Source organism: Indicator indicator, chromosome 3 (assembly GCF_027791375.1).
Source record: "Indicator indicator isolate 239-I01 chromosome 3, UM_Iind_1.1, whole genome shotgun sequence".
NCBI classification, from domain to species: domain Eukaryota; kingdom Metazoa; phylum Chordata; class Aves; order Piciformes; family Indicatoridae; genus Indicator; species Indicator indicator.
The window spans coordinates 3011674-3031700 of record NC_072012.1 but is presented as its reverse complement, the minus strand read 5'-3'; the positions used below and the strand labels follow the sequence as shown (position 1 = coordinate 3031700).

The window sequence follows — 20027 nt, the reverse complement described above, 5'->3', positions numbered from 1 at the left end:
AGACTGAACAGTCCCAACTCAGCAAAGTTTGAAAGAGGAAGATTATTATCTTTTGTTGATAAGTGCCATTTTTGTGCTGCCTGTTGCTAAGTATTTGGTGCTGCTCAGTCTCACCCTCCCCTCCCTTCCCTCCTCTCCCTTCCCCCTCCTCTTTTGGCAGAGGAAGAGCACAGTGTATTTCCAGAATATATACTCTAATTCCAGCCATGAGACTACTGTACATCTGGTGTTCTCAGTCTCCTCTGTGCACATGGCAGCAGGCAAGGGGACAAACAGCTTGTCCCTGTGCAGGGGGGCATGGTGCTTACTCCAGAAGCTGCCACAGAGGAATCACCAGGGGCAAGATCACCAGCAGCAGCTCGCTGAGCTCTTACCAAAACACAGGCACATGTCTCTGCTGTCTCTTTCTCTTAGGCAGCCCCAGAGCGTGGAGGTTGGGGGTGTGTGTGTGTGAGTGAGTGTGCATAGAGGTAGAAACACAGTGGGAGGTAGAATTGTAGTGGATGTGACTGATTTATGACAGGAGTTTCCTCTGTAGTCATAAGGGGAATTTTGCTTGGTCACAGCAAGTTTGAACCCTCATGAAACAGCCTGAATCATTTGAAATTAAAATAAAACAGAGAATGGAAGGGGGAGGGACATGGCCAGGGCTCTGCTCTTTTCTTTTCTTTTCTTTTCTTTTCTTTTCTTTTCTTTTCTTTTCTTTTCTTTTCTTTTCTTTTCTTTTCTTTTCTCTTTTCTCTTTTCTTTTCTTTTCTTTTCTTTTCTTTTCTTTTCTTTTCTTTTCTTTTCTTTTCTTTTCTTTTCTTTTCTTTTCTTTTCTTTTCTTTTCTTTTCTTTTCTTTTCTTTTCTTTCCTTTCCTTTCCTTTTCTTCTTCTTCTCTTTTCTTTTCTCTTTTATTTCATCCTTTCCCTTTCCTTTCCTTTCCTTTCCTTTCCTTTCCTTTCCTTTCCTTTCCTTTCCTTTCCTCTCCTTTCCTCTCCTTTCCTCTCCTTTCCTCTCCTTTCCTCTCCTTTCCTCTCCTTTCCTCTCCTTTCCTCTCCTTTCCTCTCCTTTCCTCTCCTTTCCTCTCCTTTCCTCTCCTTTCCTTTCCTTTCCTTTCCTTTCCTTTCCTTTCCTTTCCTTTCCTTTCCTTTCCTTTCCTTTCCTTTCCTTTCCTTTCCTTTCCTTTCCTTTCCTTTCCTCTCCTTTCCTTTCCTCTCCTCTCCTCTCCTCTCCCCTCCTCTCCTCTCCTCTCCTCTCCTCTCCTCTCCTCTCCTCTCCTCTCCTCTCCTCTCCTCTCCTCTCCTCTCCTCTCCTCTCCTCTCCTCTCCTTTCCTTTCCTTTCCTTTCCTTTCCCAAAAACCTCCAACACTGAAATTGTTTCCTTTGGTGCTAACTACTTACAGGGGAACGTGATCAAATATAGTTCTGGTGTGCAAGCCAACGTTTGTTTTAAAAAGTTTTATTGTCTCCTCTTCCCTCTTCTCCCTCTCCCCCGTGCCCTCCCCCTCGGCTCTGCAGATTTACACTGACTGGGCTAACCACTACCTAGCGAAATCTGGCCACAAGCGGCTGATCAAGGATTTGCAACAGGACATTGCAGATGGAGTTCTGCTAGCAGAAATCATCCAGATCATCGGTAAGCCCCCGGGCTGAGACAAGCACTGCGAGCTGACTCCTCGCACAGGACGGCACCGGGGCGGGGGTGGGAATCGGAGCCGGGGGGGGGGGGACATATAATTCAAGCTGAATGTATTTAACAATAAGATGAACCCTGAATAATGCAGTTTGACTGGCTCCATATGTCTCTGATATTTGTGTGGTTCATCCTTGCCCTAATTAAAAAATATGTTTGTGTGAGCATGTTTGGAAGTGGCTGTTTAACCATACTTTAAATGGCCAGAACTGTATCTCGCACACTTTTGAACTGTCAGAAATGAATGCTCCATTAAGCCATATGCCTCCCATGTGTGCATTTCGTTCCTTGGAGCGCTCATACTTTGCTGGGATGCCTTGAAACTGTATCCTGACCCTGAAAAGACAATTGTGGAAGATTTCATGTCAGCAGTTATTTTGCAGGGGGCTGAAGAATTAGCAGCGACCTCCTTCGCACTTCCCCCTTTGCATGATTTGGCATGTGGCAGCAACTGCTGCTAACCAGCAGTGGTGTTACTGTACAGCTGAGCTCCACTCAGAAAGGAGCTCTGTGTCAACAAAACCTCGGGCACTTCATTGCTCTGTCTTTTCTGCTCTTCTTCTGGTTTTGGGTTGGTTCTTTTGTGTTTTGTTTTGGTTTTGGTTTTGGTTTGTTTTGGTTTTTGTTTTGTTTTTGGTTTTGGTTTTGGTTTGGTTTGGTTTTGGTTTGGTTTGGTTTGGTTTGGGTTTTGGTTTGGTTTTGTTTGTTTATTTGTTTTGTTTTTTGTTTTTTTGTTTTTGTTTTGCTTCTTTATCCAGACAGAGGAAAGGAAAGTTTCATCTGCTTGTTTACTTCTGCTTTTCTCCTCACTGTTTTTTGTTTAGCAAATGAAAAGGTTGAAGCTATCAATGGCTGTCCCCGGAGCCAGTCTCAAATGGTAAGAATAAAATACAATTTTAATCTGTGTTGGCACCTCTGCACTTTCCTAAAATGCTTCTCAACATTGGTCATTTAAGCTCTGAATATTCTGTCCCACGTTTATGATAAAGTCCTAATTATCATATTGTGTACCTGGTACTTTATTTTTTTTTTCCCACATATGTTTTATGTTTTTCACTTCATTTCTGTGCTTGCTAATTTGGGGGCTTGAGGTAGCCCAGCAGCAAAACTTCACTTTTAATTAATCCAGAACTGCCTTAGCAGCCCTGGATTTCTGATGATCCAATTAATTTCATTTCATTTAATTTTTGGGTTTTGTTTTGGTTTTTTTTTTTTTTTTAAGGGCAATAAATCCAAGAGTAAATTTTTAAATGGAGTCTTAGTGTCTGGAAAACTGGTATGGAGAGCAAGACTTGCCAAATTATTTTTGAATATAAATAGCCTTTTGGATTGTCCACTGTAAAGTCCAGTTAGATGCACTGACTCCAAGACTTTCAGAAATAGCTCTTTAGTCATATAGGTCTCTGAGCTGTAGTTGGCAGCTGCTTAAAAGACATTTTAATACTCTCAGGCAAAAAGCATTTTTGTGGCTGTGATTCATATGGAGTCTTATTAATCTTTTTCTGTGTTTATGGCTATTCAACTGCATTGAAGATAAAGCCCTCTTAGAAGGCTGTGGAACTGGCAGGTACAAAATCTGAGCCTCAGTAACATCATCATGCATTTAGTGAATAGTTTGCAGTTCCAGTGGTGCTGTCCTGTGCTGGGGACTTTGCCCTTTCTGTTCACATCTAACCAGTATGTGAATAAAGTGCACAATTGTACAGCTGGCAAGGACTTGGGGGTATAATGGTTTGGATGAGCTTGCATAAGAGCAGACTGCTGAAGCTGGACTTCAAAGTAGAAATGGAGCAGAAAAAAAAAATTACATTTATTCAGTGCATTTTTTTAAAGGGAGAAAGTATTTCAACTTTTTTTTTCCCCCCTTTTCTTTTCTGCAAAGCTGCAAAAGGTGAAAGGGAAAATTAAGTGAAGAATTGAGTCTCTTGATTCTTACCTTTCAAAAAATGTGCAGCTTTAGAATAAGTTTTGTTGGTTTGGGTTTTTTTTTGGTTGGTTGGTTTGGGTTGTTTGTTTTTTTTTTTTTTTTTTTCTTCTGGCTTGCAGGCTGTTTAAAACAGTCCCTAGTTAAGAGGATCAGAAATTTCCTTAATAATAGGCTATTATTTTAATTACTCATATTACAGCAGCACCTAGTGGCCCCAGCTGAGAATGTTGGGAACTCCAGCACGGACCTCTAGTGTTACACAGATAAAGAGATAATCACTCCCTACTTTAATCACATTAAAGCCTGGCCATTCCAGACAGACCAGGCAAACAGGGAAAGGCAAAAGCACAGACAAGTTAGATAACTTCCCAAGGTTCTGTGAGTGGTTGGTGACCAGCTAGGCTTGCTGGGGGACCCACCACCCTGATGTCTATTGAGCTTCATTTCCATGATAGAAAGTTGAGCTGCAGAGAGAACTGCTCACTCCAGCAATGTTTGAGTTTTAGCCTGGAGAAGAGGAGGCTCAGGGGAGACCTTATTGCTCTCTACAGCTACCTGAAGGGAGGTTGTAGCCAGGGAGGGATTGGTCTCTTCTCCCAGGCAATCAGTGACATGCTGGAAGGTGTCCACAGAAGGGTCATGAGGATGAGCAGAGGGCTGGAGCTGCTCTGCTCTGGAGACAGACTGAGGGAGTTGGGGCTGTTCAGTCTGGAGCCCAGGAGACCTTCTTGTGGCTTTCCAGGATCTGAGGAGGGCTACAAGAAAGCTGGGGAGGGACTTCCTAGGATCTCAGGTAGTGACAGGACTAGGGGGGGATGGAACAAAGCTGGAAATGGGGAGAATCAGGTTGGATGTGAGGAAGTTCTTCCCCATGAGAGTGGTGAGAGCCTGGAATGGGTTGTCCAGGGAGGTGGTTGAGGCCCCATCCCTGGAGGTGTTTAAGGCCAGGCTGGATGAGGCTCTGGCCAGCCTGCTGTAGTGTGAGGTGTCCCTGGCCATGGCAGCGGGGTTGGAACTGGATGATCCTTGAGGTCCCTTCCAACCCTGACTGATTCTATGATTCTCTGATTCTATGAACAAGAGGACACAGTCTCAAGCTGTGGAAGGGGAAGCTTAGTCTTGATCTTAGAAAAAAGTTCTTCACAGACAGAGAGATTGGCCAATGAGAGGCCAATTCTCTTCTGGTAGGCAGTGGATTCTTGGATATTTGCAATGTGCAGGGGAAGGGAAAAAAAAACCAAAAAGGTGTGCTAAAAACTAGTTTTCATGTTTGACATAAGCCAGTGTGTAGCAAGGTGTCCTGTCAGGATTTGTCAGAACATTTAGGCATCAAAGCATCAACAGTTGTGCTATTCCTATAGCATGCTTTTAGCCATCCATTCCCCATTTTCCTTTTAACCTTATTAGTCACTAAACCTGAAAAAACCCTTGCCAGCCCTTCCCTTCACATATCTTTTCCTGATCTTTGCCCTCGTGACTTGCAATTAAGGAGAAATGCTTTCTGCATTCATCTGCCATTTGATACCCTTCCCAGGAGGGGGTGCCTAAGATATTTTGTTAGCTAAAAAGAAGCTAGAGAGCACTGACTTGGTGGTGAGCATGCTCCCAGCACTTGATATCCCCTGTAGATGCTATTGGGCCCCATCCCTGGAGGTGTTTAAGGCCAGGCTGGATGAGGCTCTGGCCAGCCTGCTGTAGTGTGAGGTGTCCCTGCCCATGGCAGGGGGGTTGGAACTGGATGATCCTTGTGGTCCCTTCCAACCCTGACTGATTCTCTGATTCTGTGATTGATATAAATTCATAATGAATCACTGCTACTATTGCCAAGTTCTTTTCCATTGACTCTTTGATTTTCTGCTGGCTTCATCTGGCAAGGTGTTTTTAAAAGCATCTCATTTCAGCTGCTACCTTAATGTGTAAACATCTTTTCCTGTTCCTTTTAAATATATATAAAACACTGGGGTTTTTTTTTGTTTTTTGAGTTTTCACAGAATCAGAGAATGTTAGGAGCTGGAAGTTGACCTCAAAAGCTCACCCAATCCAACCCCCCTGCCAGACCAGGATCACCTAGAGCAGATCACACAGGAACACATCCAGGCAGGTCTTGAATATCTCCAGAGAGGGAGACTCCACAACCCCCCTGGGCAGCCTCTTCCAGTTTTTCCTTCTAGTTAGGTCTATTTCAGTGTCTTGCACTCTGTGGTCATCTTGGCAGTGATCTATAAAGTACCTGCAGCCAAGGTGAACTGGCTCCAGAGGTCACAGTTCATACAAATTAAAACCTGTGAAGCCCAGAGGCATCCAGTGTCTGCCTGGTTAGCTTTACCAGGATTCTCCTGGCAGTCAATATACTCAAACTTCTGATGTCACACAGGGAATATGAGAAGCTGAGAAATCCTGGGAAGTCTGTTAGTTCGTATTCAAATCTCAGAAACTTTAAACAAATGAAACTTGCAAGAGAATTGGCAAGATTTGCCTGTTTGCTAGGTAAATTGACTGTGGTAAAAAAGATTTTGGCAGTTCTTGTGATTGGTTTTAATGAGGATAATAAGGATTTAAAACTCTATATTTGAACATACATTGTCTATAGGGTGATGTAGAGCCTTAAAATCATAGAATCATAGAATGGTCAGGGCTGGAAGGGACCTCCAAAGCTCATCCAGTCCAACCTCCCTGCGCTCATCAGGGACATCCCCAACTAGATCAGGCTGCCCAGGGCCTCCTCCAGCCTCACCTTCAATATCTCCAGGGAAGGAGCCTCAACCACCTCCCTGGGAAACCTGTGCCAGTGTTCCACCACCCTCATCAGAAAGAACTTGTTCCTCACATCCAATCTCAATCTGCTCTGCTCTAGTTGGAAGCCATTGTCCCTCATCCTGTCCCTGCAGCCCTTTGCAAACAGTCTCTCTGCAGCCTTCCTGTAGCCCCCTTCAGGTCCTGGCAGGTTGCTCTTAGGTCTCCCTGGAGCCTCCTCTTCTCCAGGCTGAACACGCCCAGCCCCCTCAGCCTGTCCTCATAACAGAGCTGCTCCAACCCCCTGATCATTCTCATGGCCCTCCTCTGGACCCTCTCCATCAGCTCCATGTCCTTCCTACACTGAGGGCTCCAGAGCTGCACACAGTACTGCAGGTGAGGTCTCAGCAGAGCAGAGCAAAGTGGCAGAATCACCTCTCTGGCTCTCTGGCAATGCTGCTTTGGATGCAGCCCAGGCTGTGATTTGCCTTCTGTGCTGCAAGCTCACCCTGCCTGCTCCTGTCCAGCTTCTCATCCATCAGCACCCCCAAGTCCTTTTCCTCAGGGCTGCTTTCTCTCACCTCCTCCCCCATCCTGTATTGACAGTGAGGATTGTTCCAGCCCAGCTGCAGAACCCTGCACTTGCTCTTGTTGAACCTCATGAGGGTTATCTGGGCCACCTCTCCAGCTTGTCCAGGTCCCTCAGGATGCCATCCTGTCCCTCTGATGTCATCTGCACCACACAGCTTGGTGTCATCTGCACACTTGCTGATGGTGCACTTGCTCACACTTTCTATATGGTTGATAAAAATATTAAATAGCACTTCTCTGCCACTTGGCTTGCCTTTTTTTTTTTTTTTCTTTATAGCCATGCTTTCAAGGAGAAATCTGACACTTCAGCTTTTTTTTTTTTTCATCATCATTTTTCTATCCCTTCAATGTAAAATAAGATGCCATTCATTTCTCTCTTTTCCTTGCTGGAATTATTCTATCAGTCTATTAATTAAGAAAACCTCCTCACCTTCATTTAGAAGATAATGGATATGCTTATTGATACACGCAAAACTTAATTCCTTTGTGCTTCTCTATAAGGCATTTTCTTTCTTTCTTTAAGTTCTGTTGTCAATTCCATCATTAGAAAAAAAAGCAGAACAGTGTCCTTGGAGGAAACAGATTTGAAGCCTTTTCTCTAACAGTCCAAAGAGAAAGAATTCAGATTGTTTTGCTTCTTGAACATATTAAAAATGTCTCCAGTGTTTTTTTTTTCTCTAAACAGATCAGAGCAAATACAAAGCAAGCACACAGAGTATCAAATTAAATCAATCCTGGGCTTGCCAGAGAAAATGCAGGAGAATCAATAACTGTCAGCCTGAAAATCTTTATTGTTGTGACATCTGTAGGGTCATCCTTAGAGAGCTTTACAAAAGTAAGGTTTTATTCTCTCCTCCTGCACCCTACAGTCTTTTCAGCATCCTAAAGAGCAAAATGCATTCAAGGTTGCCAAAGATTTTCATAATATTGCTTTTCAAGTTGTTGTTTTGGGGTTTCTCCTTTTCTTTTCTTTTCTTTTCTTTTCTTTTCTTTTCTTTTCTTTTCTTTTCTTTTCTTTTCTTTTCTTTTCTTTTCTTTTCTTTTCTTTTCTTTTCTTTTCTTTTCTTTTCTTTTCTTTTCTTTTCTTTTCTTTTCATTTTTCTTTTCATTTTTCTTTTCTTTTCTTTTTTCATTTTTCTTTTCCTTTCTTTTCTTTTCTTTTCTTTTCTTTTCTTTTCTTTTCTTTTCTTTTCTTTTCTTTTCTTTTCTTTTCTTTTCTTTTCTTTTCTTTTCTTTTCTTTTCTTTTCTTTTCTTTTCTTTTCTTAATGTGAGTAAAATACTAATTGGAGCCACACTGATGACAAACACTTCTTTTATGTATCAGTCTGTTCCCTCCTGCCTTGCAGCAGTGACAGCTCTGGACTGAACTGGGCAGGAGTGATACAGCTCCATTGTGAAAGGATCTAAGCAGATGCTTCTCTGTGCAGGAAATGACACTCCTCAGCATGACAGAGATTCAGATTGCCCATTTTCTGATGGTAGTTTCAAGTAGACCCCTTTTACTTAGCTAGCTATGCTTTTTGACCTTCCTCACTAGGTGGGTGATTGGCATTCAACTTTTACCCTTACTGGGATTCCCAGGGAAGTGCCCAAGACTGTCATAGCCAGGAGCATGTTGTAGCAATCCTTCTGAAGGTCTTTCCTTGGAAAAGTCCACTCATTTCCTAGGTGGGTTCAGAATGGGATCTTCCCTTTGAGAACCAATACCACTCCCACACCCTTCCCCATTATCTGTGCTGGGTAAAGCACTGGCTGGCTGGGTCCAAAGAGTGGTGGTCAATGAAGATAAGTCCAGCTGGTCACTAGTGGTGTTCCTCAGGACTCAGTGTTGGGACCACTTCTGTTTAACGTCTTTGTTGATGACCTTAATGAAGACACAGAATTGTGCCAGCAGGAAGCTTGCAGATGACACCAAGTTAGGTGGCAGAATTGATCTGCACCAGGGTAGAGAGGCCCTGCAGGGGGATTTAGATAGATTGGATCCATGGCCAGCATTTACAGGAGGAGCTTCAAGAATGCCAAGTGCCAGGTCCTGCACCTGGGGCACAACAACCCCAAGCAATGCTACAGGCTTGGGGCAGTGTGGCTGGAAAGCTGCTGGCAGAAAGGGATCTGGGGGTGCTGATGGACAAGCAGCTGAAGAGGAGCCAGCAGTGTGCCCAGGTGGCCAAGAAAGCCAAAGGCTTCCTGGCAGGGATCAGCAATGCTGTGTCCAGCAGGAGCAGGGAGGGGATTGTCCCCTGGGACTCAGCTCTGGGGAGGCCACACCTGGAGTGTTGTGTCCAGTTTGGGGCACCTCAATCCAAGAGAGGTGTGGAGGTGCTGGAGCCAGGGCAGAGGAGGGCAAGGAAGCTGGGAAGGGCCTGGAGAATAAACCTTCTATGAGGAGAGACTGAGGGATCTGGGGCTGGTTAGTTTGGGAAAGAGGAAGCTGAGGGGAGACCTCATTGCTGTCTACAACTACCTGAAAGGACCTCGTGGAGAGGTTGGTGCTGGTCTCTTCTCACAGTAATAGAACAATAGGGAATCGCCTCAAGCTGCCACTGGGTAGGTTTAGACTGAATATTAGGAAGCATTTTTTCATGGCAAGAGTGGTCAGGGATTGGAATGTGCTGCCCAGGGAGGTGGTGGAGTCCCCAAGCCTGGATGTGTTTCAAGGTGGTTTGGCTGTGGTGCTTGGGGCTATGGTTTAGGGGTGAGCCTTGTAGAGTAGGGTTCTGGGTTGGACTTGGTGATCCTGAGGGTCTTTTCCAACCTGAAAGTTTCTGTGATTCTGTGATTGACTGTTCCAGGGGAGACTTTCTTGGCTGTGTTGGACACATCCAGCCACCTGCAAATTCATTGTACAGTGTGTGCTGTGCCAAATGGCTTCAGAGCATCTACAGCTCACTTGGCTTTCCCTGAGTGTTCAAGCTGACAGTCTCACTGAGATCCCCCACATTTCCTTGGTTGATGGCAGGAATGTAACTTCTGAGATACATTTTCATGTAGCCCCACTGCAGATTTACAGGGCACTGAAGCTTATTCCTGTAGTCTCTGAGAAACCCTGTGGCACATAATTCATATTTCATGTCCTGGAGCTCAAAGCAGTGAGGAAAGACAATCAAGTATTCTATCCATGTGTTCATGTCACCACCTAGAAATAATAGGGATGGCAGCAGGAATATGGATGAATCCTCTTCCACGTGCAGGGAAGTGGCCTTTCTGTTCAGCCAGCACAACAAGCATCAGGTTATGTCTTTGATTTGCTCATGTATTGGAAAAGGAAGTAACTAACTTCAAACTCTTGAATCATAAATGACAACTGCAGGACAGAATGCTGCAAGCTGACCTTCAGGATCTAGGGTGTCAGGTAGTGATAGGAGTAGGGGGAATGGAAAAAATAAAATAGAAATGGGTAGATTCAGATTGGGTGTTAGGAAGAAGTTCTTCACCATGAGGGTGGTGAGACACTGGAACAGGTTGCCCAGGGAGGTGGTGGAAGCCTCATCCCTGGAGGTTTTTAATCACAGAGAGAACACAGGCTCCCAGGAGACTTTCTTGTGGCCTTCAAGTATCTGAAGGGGGCTGCAAGAAAGGGAGAGGACTGGGGAGGGACTTTTTAGGGTGTCAGGGAGTGATAGGAGCGGGGGGAATGTAGCAAAACTAAAACTGGGTAGATTCAGATTGGATGTTAGGAAGAAATTCAATTCAGTTTTGGGCTCCCCAGTGTAGGGAATTATCTAAATTGTACTAAAGTTGCCCAAAAGCATCCTGGTGGAATTCATGACCAAATAGAATCTGCAAATAAATTTAATTGGTTTTGTTCATAATTTTGGGGCAGGGTTTTCAGCCTGGAGAAGAGAAGGCTCCAAGGAGACCTTCTTATGGCCTTCCAGTATCTGAAGGGGCCAGACTGCTGTAGTGTGAGGTGTCCCTGCCCATGGCAGGGGGGTTGGAACTGGCTGATCCTTGAGCTCCCTTCCAACCCTGACAATTCTATGGTTCTATGATTGTACCTTCCCTCTTAGCTTAACACACCAAGAGACTCTCTTTGTAAATGTGTGTGTGCCTTATGTGAGGGGCCCATGGCTTTGCTGTGTAATCTGGCATCCCAAAAGTGAAAAATAAAGGGAAAAGTGAGGGTCCACCTAAAGATATGTTATGGGAATTATTGTAATAGTATGAATGAAGGGAATAAAGAAATGAGAACAGGACAGGGGAAGGTTAATGATGTTAGTATTGAAGATGGTTGACATTGAGGGATGAAGATGTTGGAATTCTGGCTCCAAGTTTTGATGAGAACAGATTATTAATGCTTACTAACCTAGCCAGTTGGAATAAGATGAGAAGCAAATTTACTCTGCTCTTGTGAGACCCTACATCAAATACCATGTCTAGATCTGGTGTCCCCATCATAAGAAGGACACAGAGCTGCTGGAGCCAGTCCAGAAGAGGGCCACAAACATAATCCAAGGGCTGGAGCACCTCTACTATAGGAAGAGGCTGAGGGAACTGGGGATGTCCAGCCTAGAGAAGAGAAGACTCCTTGGGAGGACCTTAGAGCTACCTTCCAATACCTGAAGGGATCCTCCAGGAACACTGCAGAGGGACTCATTGTAAGGGTGTCTAGAGACAGGAGAAGGGGGAATGGCTTGAAGCTGAGGGAGAGTAGGGTTGGACTGGATCTTAGGAAGGATGAGACTCTGGAATGGTTTGAAGCTGAGGGAGAGTAGGGTTGGACTGGATCTTAGGAAGGATGAGACTCTGGAATGGTTTGAAGCTGAGGGAGAGTAGGGTTGGACTGGATCTTAGGAAGGATGAGACTCTGGAATGGTTTGAAGCTGAGGGAGAGTAGGGTTGGACTGGATCTTAGGAAGGATGAGACTCTGGAATGGTTTGAAGCTGAAGGAGAGTAGGGTTGGACTGGATCTTAGGAAGGATGAGACTGAAATGGTTTGAAGCTGAGGGAGAGTAGGGTTGGACTGGATCTTAGGAAGGATGAGACTCTTGAGTAGGTTACCCAGGAAGGCTATGGCTGCCTCCTCCCTGGGGGTGTTCAAGGCCAGGTTGGATGAGGCCTTGAGCAGCCATATCTAGTTGAGAGGTGTCCCTGCTCATGGCAGGGAAGTTGGAATAGATGATCTCTAAGGTCCCTTCCAACCTAAGCTATTCCATGATTCTGTGATGGTTCAAACTGATGGAGGAGGGATTCTGACTGCTTTTGTGAACTAATTCTAAAAATTCCAGAAATGGAAGATTAAAAATAGATGGGGTGGGAACTGGACAGACAAGCAGAGTAACATTTGCCCTTTTTGTGAGAGATTAAACATGGGTTTGGTGGTTTGTTTTGGGGTTTTTTTTTGTGAGGGAAAGAGGAAACTACAGAGACGATGAGAAAACTGCTGCAAATGTTAGATTTAGTAGAGAATAAAAGAATAAAGGAGGGGGAACTTCATCCACCCTGCCCACAGGATTTGGAAAGGAAGGGCAGAAGGCAACCAAATCATCACTTTTTGGAGAGGATTTGATGCTGGTTTGGCTCTTTGTTAGGCCTCTTTCTGTTGCACTGAAGCAAGCAGTTCTCTTTACAACCAGAGAAGGGGCTGAGGGCATTAAAAGAGCCACAGGATTTATGACAATTGCCTTTCACAGCCTAGCTCAGAGTTACTCACATCAGGCAGTGAGACACACATTCCCCTTAGTCACTTGCATTTCCCTGGCTGAAGTCATAAAAGAAAATGCTCCAGGATGCCATCCTGGATTCTGTTTCACTCCTCAGGAAGATGCACATTATTCATTAAGTATAAATTGTGTGCAGTTATTAGTCTTTTTTGATTAGATTTACAAATTCCTTGCCCTGTTAATGGGTGGAATCACACGAGGAAAACCCATGAAGAGGTTAATGAAATGATCATGGCACAAGAAGTGCTTCTGCTGGGATGATATCAGTCTTAATAAAACCTACTGAGAAAGTAGGTTAAGCTTGGTTTTGCTTGGTTAGGGCTAGGGTTAGGGTTATGCACACTTTGCTTCTGTAGACCAAGGCTGCAGTACACACTACTTCCCTGTAGTTTTCCCTAGTTCTTTGAAAATCTCCTCCCTTAAAGCTCTATCTGGAATATGCCAGTACTTCCATGGCTCTGAGACAGAGGAGACCAAGCTGAGTGGTGCTGTCCATACACCACAGGGACAGGATGGCATCCAGAGGGCCCAGGACAAGCTAGAGAGGTGGTGCCCAGGTGAACCTCCCTTGACCTGCTGGACACACTGCTGTGAATGCCCCCCAGGACCCCTTTGGCCTTCTTGGCCCCCAGGGCACATTGCTGTCCCATGCAGAACTTGTTGCCCACCAGCACTCCCAGGTCCTTCTCCTTGGGGCTGCTCTCCAGCAGATCCCCTCCCAGCCTGTCCTGCTGCAGTTTATTCTTCCTTCCCAGGTGCAGGACTCTGCACTTCTCCTTGTTGAACCTCTTTAGGTTCCTCTCTGCCCAGCTCTCAGTCTGTCCAGGTCTCTAAATGACCTCACAGCCTTCAGGTGTCTCAGTCAAGCCTCCCATTTTTGGTATCATCAGCAAAGCTGCTGAGCAGACTCTGTCTGTCTGTCTGTCTCCTCATCAGTGTCATTGATGAAGATGTTGAACAGGACCAGACCCAGCACTGATCCCTGGGGGACTCCACTAGTCACAGCTCATCAGCTGGACTCAGCACCATCGACCACACACGAACATTCCCTGAAGTTCTGGAATTGATCAAGTATATATTTGTGTGAGAGATGCTTAGGCAGAGACAGAATGAATGTAGGGCCTTGAAACCTCCATGAATAGAATGGCACTGGAAAGTTTTAACACCAAGATGCAGTTAAAATGCATACAGACACCAAACTGGCTCTGACAAGCACCTGTTGCTTAGAGGCATCAATGCATATTATTTTTTCCTCCCCAGAGAGCAGCAGCAGGATGGCAGGAAATATGTCTGCTTTGTGGTGGTGTATTTTTATCACCTTCTATAGGGAGAGTCTGTTATACATACTAGGAATGTCTAGAATGTTTGCTGGCCTTAAAAATAGAGAGGGGAGTGCGTGATGTTTAGCTGACCAGCACACATGCATGTTTAAGCTGGACAAGAAAATAAACAGTGTCTCTGAAGTGGGTTATTTGACAGTACATCCAAACAAGCCAACCTCATGAGGTTCAACAAGACCAAGTGCAGGGTCCTGCATCTGGGTTGAGGTAATCCCAAGCACAAATCCAGGCTGGGCAGGGACTGGCTGGAGAGCAGCCCTGAGGAGAGGGACTTGGGGGTGCTGGGGGATGAGAAGCTCAACAGGAGCCAGCAGTGAGCACTTGCAGCCCAGAGAGCCAAGCAGAGCCTGGGCTGCAGCAAGAGAAGTGTGGCCAGCAGGGCCAGGGAGGGGATTCTCCCCCTCTGCTCAGCTCTGCTGAGACCACACCTGGAGCTCTGTGTCCAGTTCTGGAGCCTCTGTTACAAGAAGGATCTGGAGGTGCTGGAAGGTGTCCAGAGAAGGGCCACGAGGATGATCAGAGGGATGGAGCTGCTCTGCTCTGGAGACAGACTGAGAGAGTTGGGGCTGTTCAGTCTGGAGAAGAAAAGGCTCCCAGGAGACCTTCTTGTGGCCTTGCAGTATCTGAAGAGGGCTACAAGAAAGCTGGGGAGGGACTTTTTAGGCTATCAGGTAGTGATAGGACTGGGGGGGAATGGAATAAAGCTGGAAGTGGGGAGATTCAGACTGGATGTGAGGAAGAAGTCCTTCCCCATGAGGCTGGTGAGAGCCTGGAATGGGTTGTCCAGGGAGGTCCCATTCCTGGAGGTGTTTAAGGCCAGGCTGGATGAGGCTCTGGCCAGCCTGCTGTAGTGTGAGGTGTCCCTGCCCATAGCAGGGGGGTTGGAACTGGGTGATCCTTGGGGTCCCTTCCAACCCTGACTGATTCTATGATTCCATGATTCTATGATTTTGGGAGTTTTTGAGATTTCTTCTGTCAGCTCTCTAAGATTTTCATCAAATGCCTGATCAGTTTGGAACTCTGGCAAAATGCCAGTTCTCTTATGGCTGTAGTTGAGGACTTCTGTTTAAAGATTTTCTAACCACTTCCTTTACAACACTTCTGCTCAGACTGTTCCGTAATTCTGCGTGCTCTGTGTTGGTTAGGAAAGGTTCTTGTTCCACCTCTGTGAAGCCTGGAATATCCCCTGAGAGACCGACCTTTCACAAAAGAGCAACTCTTAACATTGAAGCAGAGCCCAGAAGTCTTTCACACATCCTTCTTCCTCTGATAATCTACCACTGCTTATCTGGACAAGGGTGAATTTTATAGCTTCAGTAACGTGCAAGATCCTGGAGAAACAATGTGCTGGCCTGGTTGTTTCAGTGTGTAGTGCTCACACATGGACATGCATCCATCAGAAGTACCTTGTGTAGTTCTGGTGATGAAGCTTTCAATGGTTTTATTCACTTTGAAAAGCACTTAAGCCACGGCCTCTGCTGAGTTGTGAGTTGAGGTTTGTAGGAGCATCAAAATTCTGGGGACTCTGTTGAACTGTTGTGTTTTCTGGACATCTGAGTGAGTCACTGCTCTACACAGCTGCCAGAGCTACTGTCTCTGTGGCTTCAAGGTGAGTCTAAGTTAAGTTTAGAGAAGAGGTACTTGACATATTTTGAGATTCAAGCAGCAGCATCTTCAGATAAAAGAAGGCAGAGATTCCAAGTGAGGCTGAAGGAGGCCCTGGGCAACCTGATCTAGCTGGGGATGTCCCTGCTGACTGCAGAGGGGGTTGGACTGGATGAGCTTTGGAGATCCCTTCTGGCCTGGACCATTCTGTGATGCTGTTTTCTCACTCTACCCTTGATCTTTGCTGGGACAGGAGCTGCACACATCTACTGAAGCTCAGTGCTAACCTGTTTGATTGGGAGAACACCAAATCTTCTTGATTTTGCAGTGTCTTTTACAGGCTCACCAGTCTTACAGTAACCAGTCTAACCTTGCCCTTTTGTTTGGCAGTAATTCTCCTCAAAGCATACACTCCTCTTTGAACCCTGCTTCAAATCCCTTCCACCTACAGCTTTTCCCCAGTGCCCTGTTGCTGGTACCCATGGATGAGCTTACACTGCTGCATCAGAGCAGTGATCCACCAGGTCCACATTTCCCTGTCTGAGCATGGCAATGGGAGAGGTGACTTAGCAAGAACCAGTGACCTCAATATTTCTTTTTTTTTTTTTTGCTCCATTCTTTTCCTCTTTCCCCACTATCTAAAGTTACTGTGTTAGAAGGATTAGTGGCTACTTCTTGCCTGTTCTTTCTGTTTACTCCTGGCTGTTTGTGCAGGACTCATTTACTCACAGCTGTTGTGAGCACCGTTTCTGCCATGACATTTCCTAACGAAGCATTCTGGAATTTGTTCAGGAGAGCATCTTCTGTCTCCTATAATCATATCCACAGCCACAGGAACTGGGTGCAGAGCAGGCAGTGTTGCTTTCCCTTGACTGCAGTTACTGCTCCTGCTGTTGGGAGCCCATGGGTGCAGCTGCAAGACATAGTAATGGGCAGCTGAAGCACTATGTTAACAAGGATTTTCAAGACATTGACCTGGTCTGGGCTTAAATGCTGATGTGAACTCCAAATATAAACTGTTATAGCTGGTGACCCAGTTATAAGCAATGCTATTAAGGTATATAAAGGTAAATTGGCTTAAGCTAGCAGTAGAATGGCCAAGCTATCACAAAAGGCTGCTTATCTCAACAGCATTAAGTAATTCCTCCTCATGGAAAGGCTCTTGATCAGACTAATTAAAATATTAATGCAATCTTCTTTTTTTTTTTTTCCCTCTTTTTAATGTAATTTGTCTGTTTAAATCCCCTCTGGCCTGAAACTTAATACATAAATCATTAGAATACAGTACAACCATTTTTGCTTCAGCAGAAATAAATAGGATAAATGCAGTAATCTATTTGGCAGCTTTCTGGGGTGCAGGAATTATTCAAAACATTCCCAGTCTATGGAGTCTGCTGACCATATGATCAACAGATGATCATCTGACATAAATCAGAGCTATACTATTTTAAATTGAAATTATTTTAAGTTGGCCCAGTGTCTGGATATGAATTATTCTGGGCAGGGTTCAGTTTCAGAGTCAGTTCAAGATATATCCTTTTTTTTTTTTGGTTGGTTTTTCTTTTCCCTGGTTAGGGCTTGACTGTATTAAATCTAAAACTGATCACAATTTTTATTTTTCTGCTTTCTGAAGGGTTTGTATCAGCTTAAAACATTTGGTTACCCATGCTGTCTTATCAGTTCATTCAAGTGCCAGCCTTACCAGCACCAAACCTGGGTAAATAGAAACATGTCGCTATTTTAGCTTGTAGCTTTTGGCTTTGTCTTTAATTCTGTAATAATTAGAAGGTTCTTCAGCTAATTGGAACCTTGTTTGAGTTATTCATACCTCCTGATTGTTCAGAGGTGGGGTTTTCTTTGGAATTACAGTGGCTGTGTACAAAGGAAATTTCTCTCTAGGGAGAAAAACACCATGAGAATTTTCTTTATCTTATCTTATCAGAGATCATCAGGTCCAACCCCACTTCCAAAGCAGGATCACCCAAGCAGGAGTCTGCACAGGAATGCATCCAGGTGGCATTTGAAAGCCTCCAGAGAAGGAGACTCCACAACCCCCCTGGGCACCCTGTTGCAGGGCTCTGTCACCCTCACTGAAAAGAAGTTTCTCCTCTTGTTGAGCTGAAAGTTTCTGTTCAAATTTGTCTCCATTGTTCCTTGGCTTATCACTGTGCACCACCCAAGAGAGCCTGGCCCCCTCCCCTTGACACCCACCCCTCAGCTCTTGAGAGACATTGATCAGATCCCCTCTCAGCCTTCTCTTCTCCAGACTAAACAGCCCCAGGGCTCTCAGTCTCTCTTCCCAGGGGAGATGCTCAAGTCCCCTAAGCATCCTCCTGGCTCTCCCTTGGGTTCTCTCCATCAGCTCTCTGTCTCTCTTGAACTGGGGAGCCGCAAACTGGACACAGGATTGCAGCTGTGGTCTGAGCAGGGAAGAGTAGAGAGGGGGAGAAGAACTTCCCTGGCTCTGCTGGCCACACTTTTCTTGATGCACCCCAGGACATCATTGTCTCTCTTGGCCACAGAGCACATTGCTGTCCCATGCAGAACTTGCTCTCCACCAAGCACTCCATCAGGTCTCTGTCTCTCTTGAACTGGGGAGCCCAAAATTGGACACAGTATTCCAGGACTGGTTTGCCTGCCACAGATTTTCTCTGTAATTCTTTCCATTAATAACTTCAAATTGACTTTTTTCCCCACCCCCCTAAAAGCTCTCACTTAAGTTTTTCAATAGCTCTACAGCCACAGTCCACAGTAAACATCTGTGCAAGGGTGTCTTCCACAGTTCTTGTATATGTAAAGCTTCTATTTGGATTCCTTAGCATAAACAGTTTGGGAAGGTTTATATTGTTACATCATGGAAATGAATGTATTTGAAGCTATGCCCCCTTCCCCCAAAGTGCAGCAAATCCTATTTTTTCATGTGATGCTGGGCAGTGTTTTGGCATTTGAAAACACTTGGACAAGCTATTCAAAACATTCTTTCCTCCTACACTTCACACTTCATTGGCTACAACTGGAAGTGAAGTGACAACGAGCAGCAAATGCTAGTTCAGGCCTCATCTTACAGCCTTGTGCACATCTGATATTATAGTATTTGGCTAAGATTTCAAGAAGAAAATCCCAGCCTTCTTGGACTTCAGAGCATTTCCAGGTGCCTTTATTTTCCTTGACTCCTGCCCTTGTTTTCCTTGAGTACAAGACCTTCTGGAAGTGTGGAAAAGCCTTCCTGTGGTTGTGAACATAGAGCAAAGAGCTAGGTAACTGTGCTGGCTGTTTGTAAGCCTGCTATGAAAGCACGTAAAGCATGACCTAATATTTCTTTGTATATTATGCCACACATGGTATAAAATGCCATGGATTTGGATTTTGACTCAGGTGCATTAGCAAAAGTAAAAGCCTGAATCTCAGACATTTTCTTTAGGGCGTGGATCAACTTAAGTATCACAGTCTCACAGTATATCAGAGGTTGGAAGGGACCTCAAGAGAGCATCAGGTCCAACCCCTCTGCCAGAGCAGGGATCACTTAGAGTAGTCTGCACAGGAATGCATCCAGGTGGGTTTGGAAAGTCTCCAGAGAAGGAGCAGCCTGTTCCAGGGCTCTGTCACCCTAACTGCAAAGAAGTTTCTCCTCATGTTGAGATGAAATCTTCTAGGTTCAAGTTTGAACCTATTGGTCCTTGGCTTATCACTGTGCACCACCCAAAAGAGCCTGGCCCCCTCCCCTTGACACCCACCCCTCAGCTCTTGAGAGACATTGATCAGATCCCCTTCTCAGCCTTCTCTTCTCCAGACTAAACAGCCCCAGGGCTCTCAGGCTCTCTTCACAGGGGAGATGCTCAAGTCCCCTAAGCATCCTCCTGGCTCTCCCTTGGACTCTCTCCAGCAGGTCTCTGTCTCTCTTGCCCTGGGGAGCCCCAAACTGGACACAGGATTGCAGCTGTGGTCTGAGCAGGGCAGAGTAGAGAGGTAGAAGAACTTCCCTAGCCCTGCTGGACACCTTTCTTGATACACCCCCGTATCCCATTGGCTCTCTTGGCCACAAGGGCACATTGCTGTTCCATGCAGAACTTGCTGCCCACCAGCACTCCAAGGTCTTTCTCTGTGGAGCTGCTCTCCAGCAGGGCAGCCTCTAACCTGTCCTGGTGCCTGCTGTTATTCCTCCCCAGATGCAGGACCCTGCACTTGTCCTTCTTGACCTTCCTGAGGTTTGCCTGCAGCCAGCTCTCAGCCTGTCCAGGTCACACTGGATGGCAGCACAGCCTGACAGGTGTCAGCCACCCCCCAGTTTTGTATCATCAGAACTTGCTGAGGGTCCTCTCAATGCCCTCAGCCAGGTCATTGATAAAGATATTGAACAAAACTGGACCCAGTACTGATCCCTGGGGGACACCACTGGCCACAGGCCTCCAAGGTGACTCTGTGCCACTGCTGACAACCCTCTGAACTCTGTTGTGGAGCCAGTTTGCAATCCCCCTCACTGACCAGCC

At 45.5% G+C, this 20027-nt stretch overlaps 1 protein-coding gene across 1 annotated transcript in view; it reads left to right on the top strand.

Moving 5' to 3' along the window:
* The window catches only part of NAV3 (neuron navigator 3), a 367296-nt gene that overhangs the window by 100613 nt on the left and 246656 nt on the right, over window positions 1-20027 (top strand). The window contains exons 2-3 of the mRNA XM_054399920.1: window positions 1505-1622; window positions 2504-2556. Coding sequence (XP_054255895.1) covers window positions 1505-1622; window positions 2504-2556 — 171 coding nt within the window. The remainder of the gene's footprint in view (window positions 1-1504; window positions 1623-2503; window positions 2557-20027) is intronic.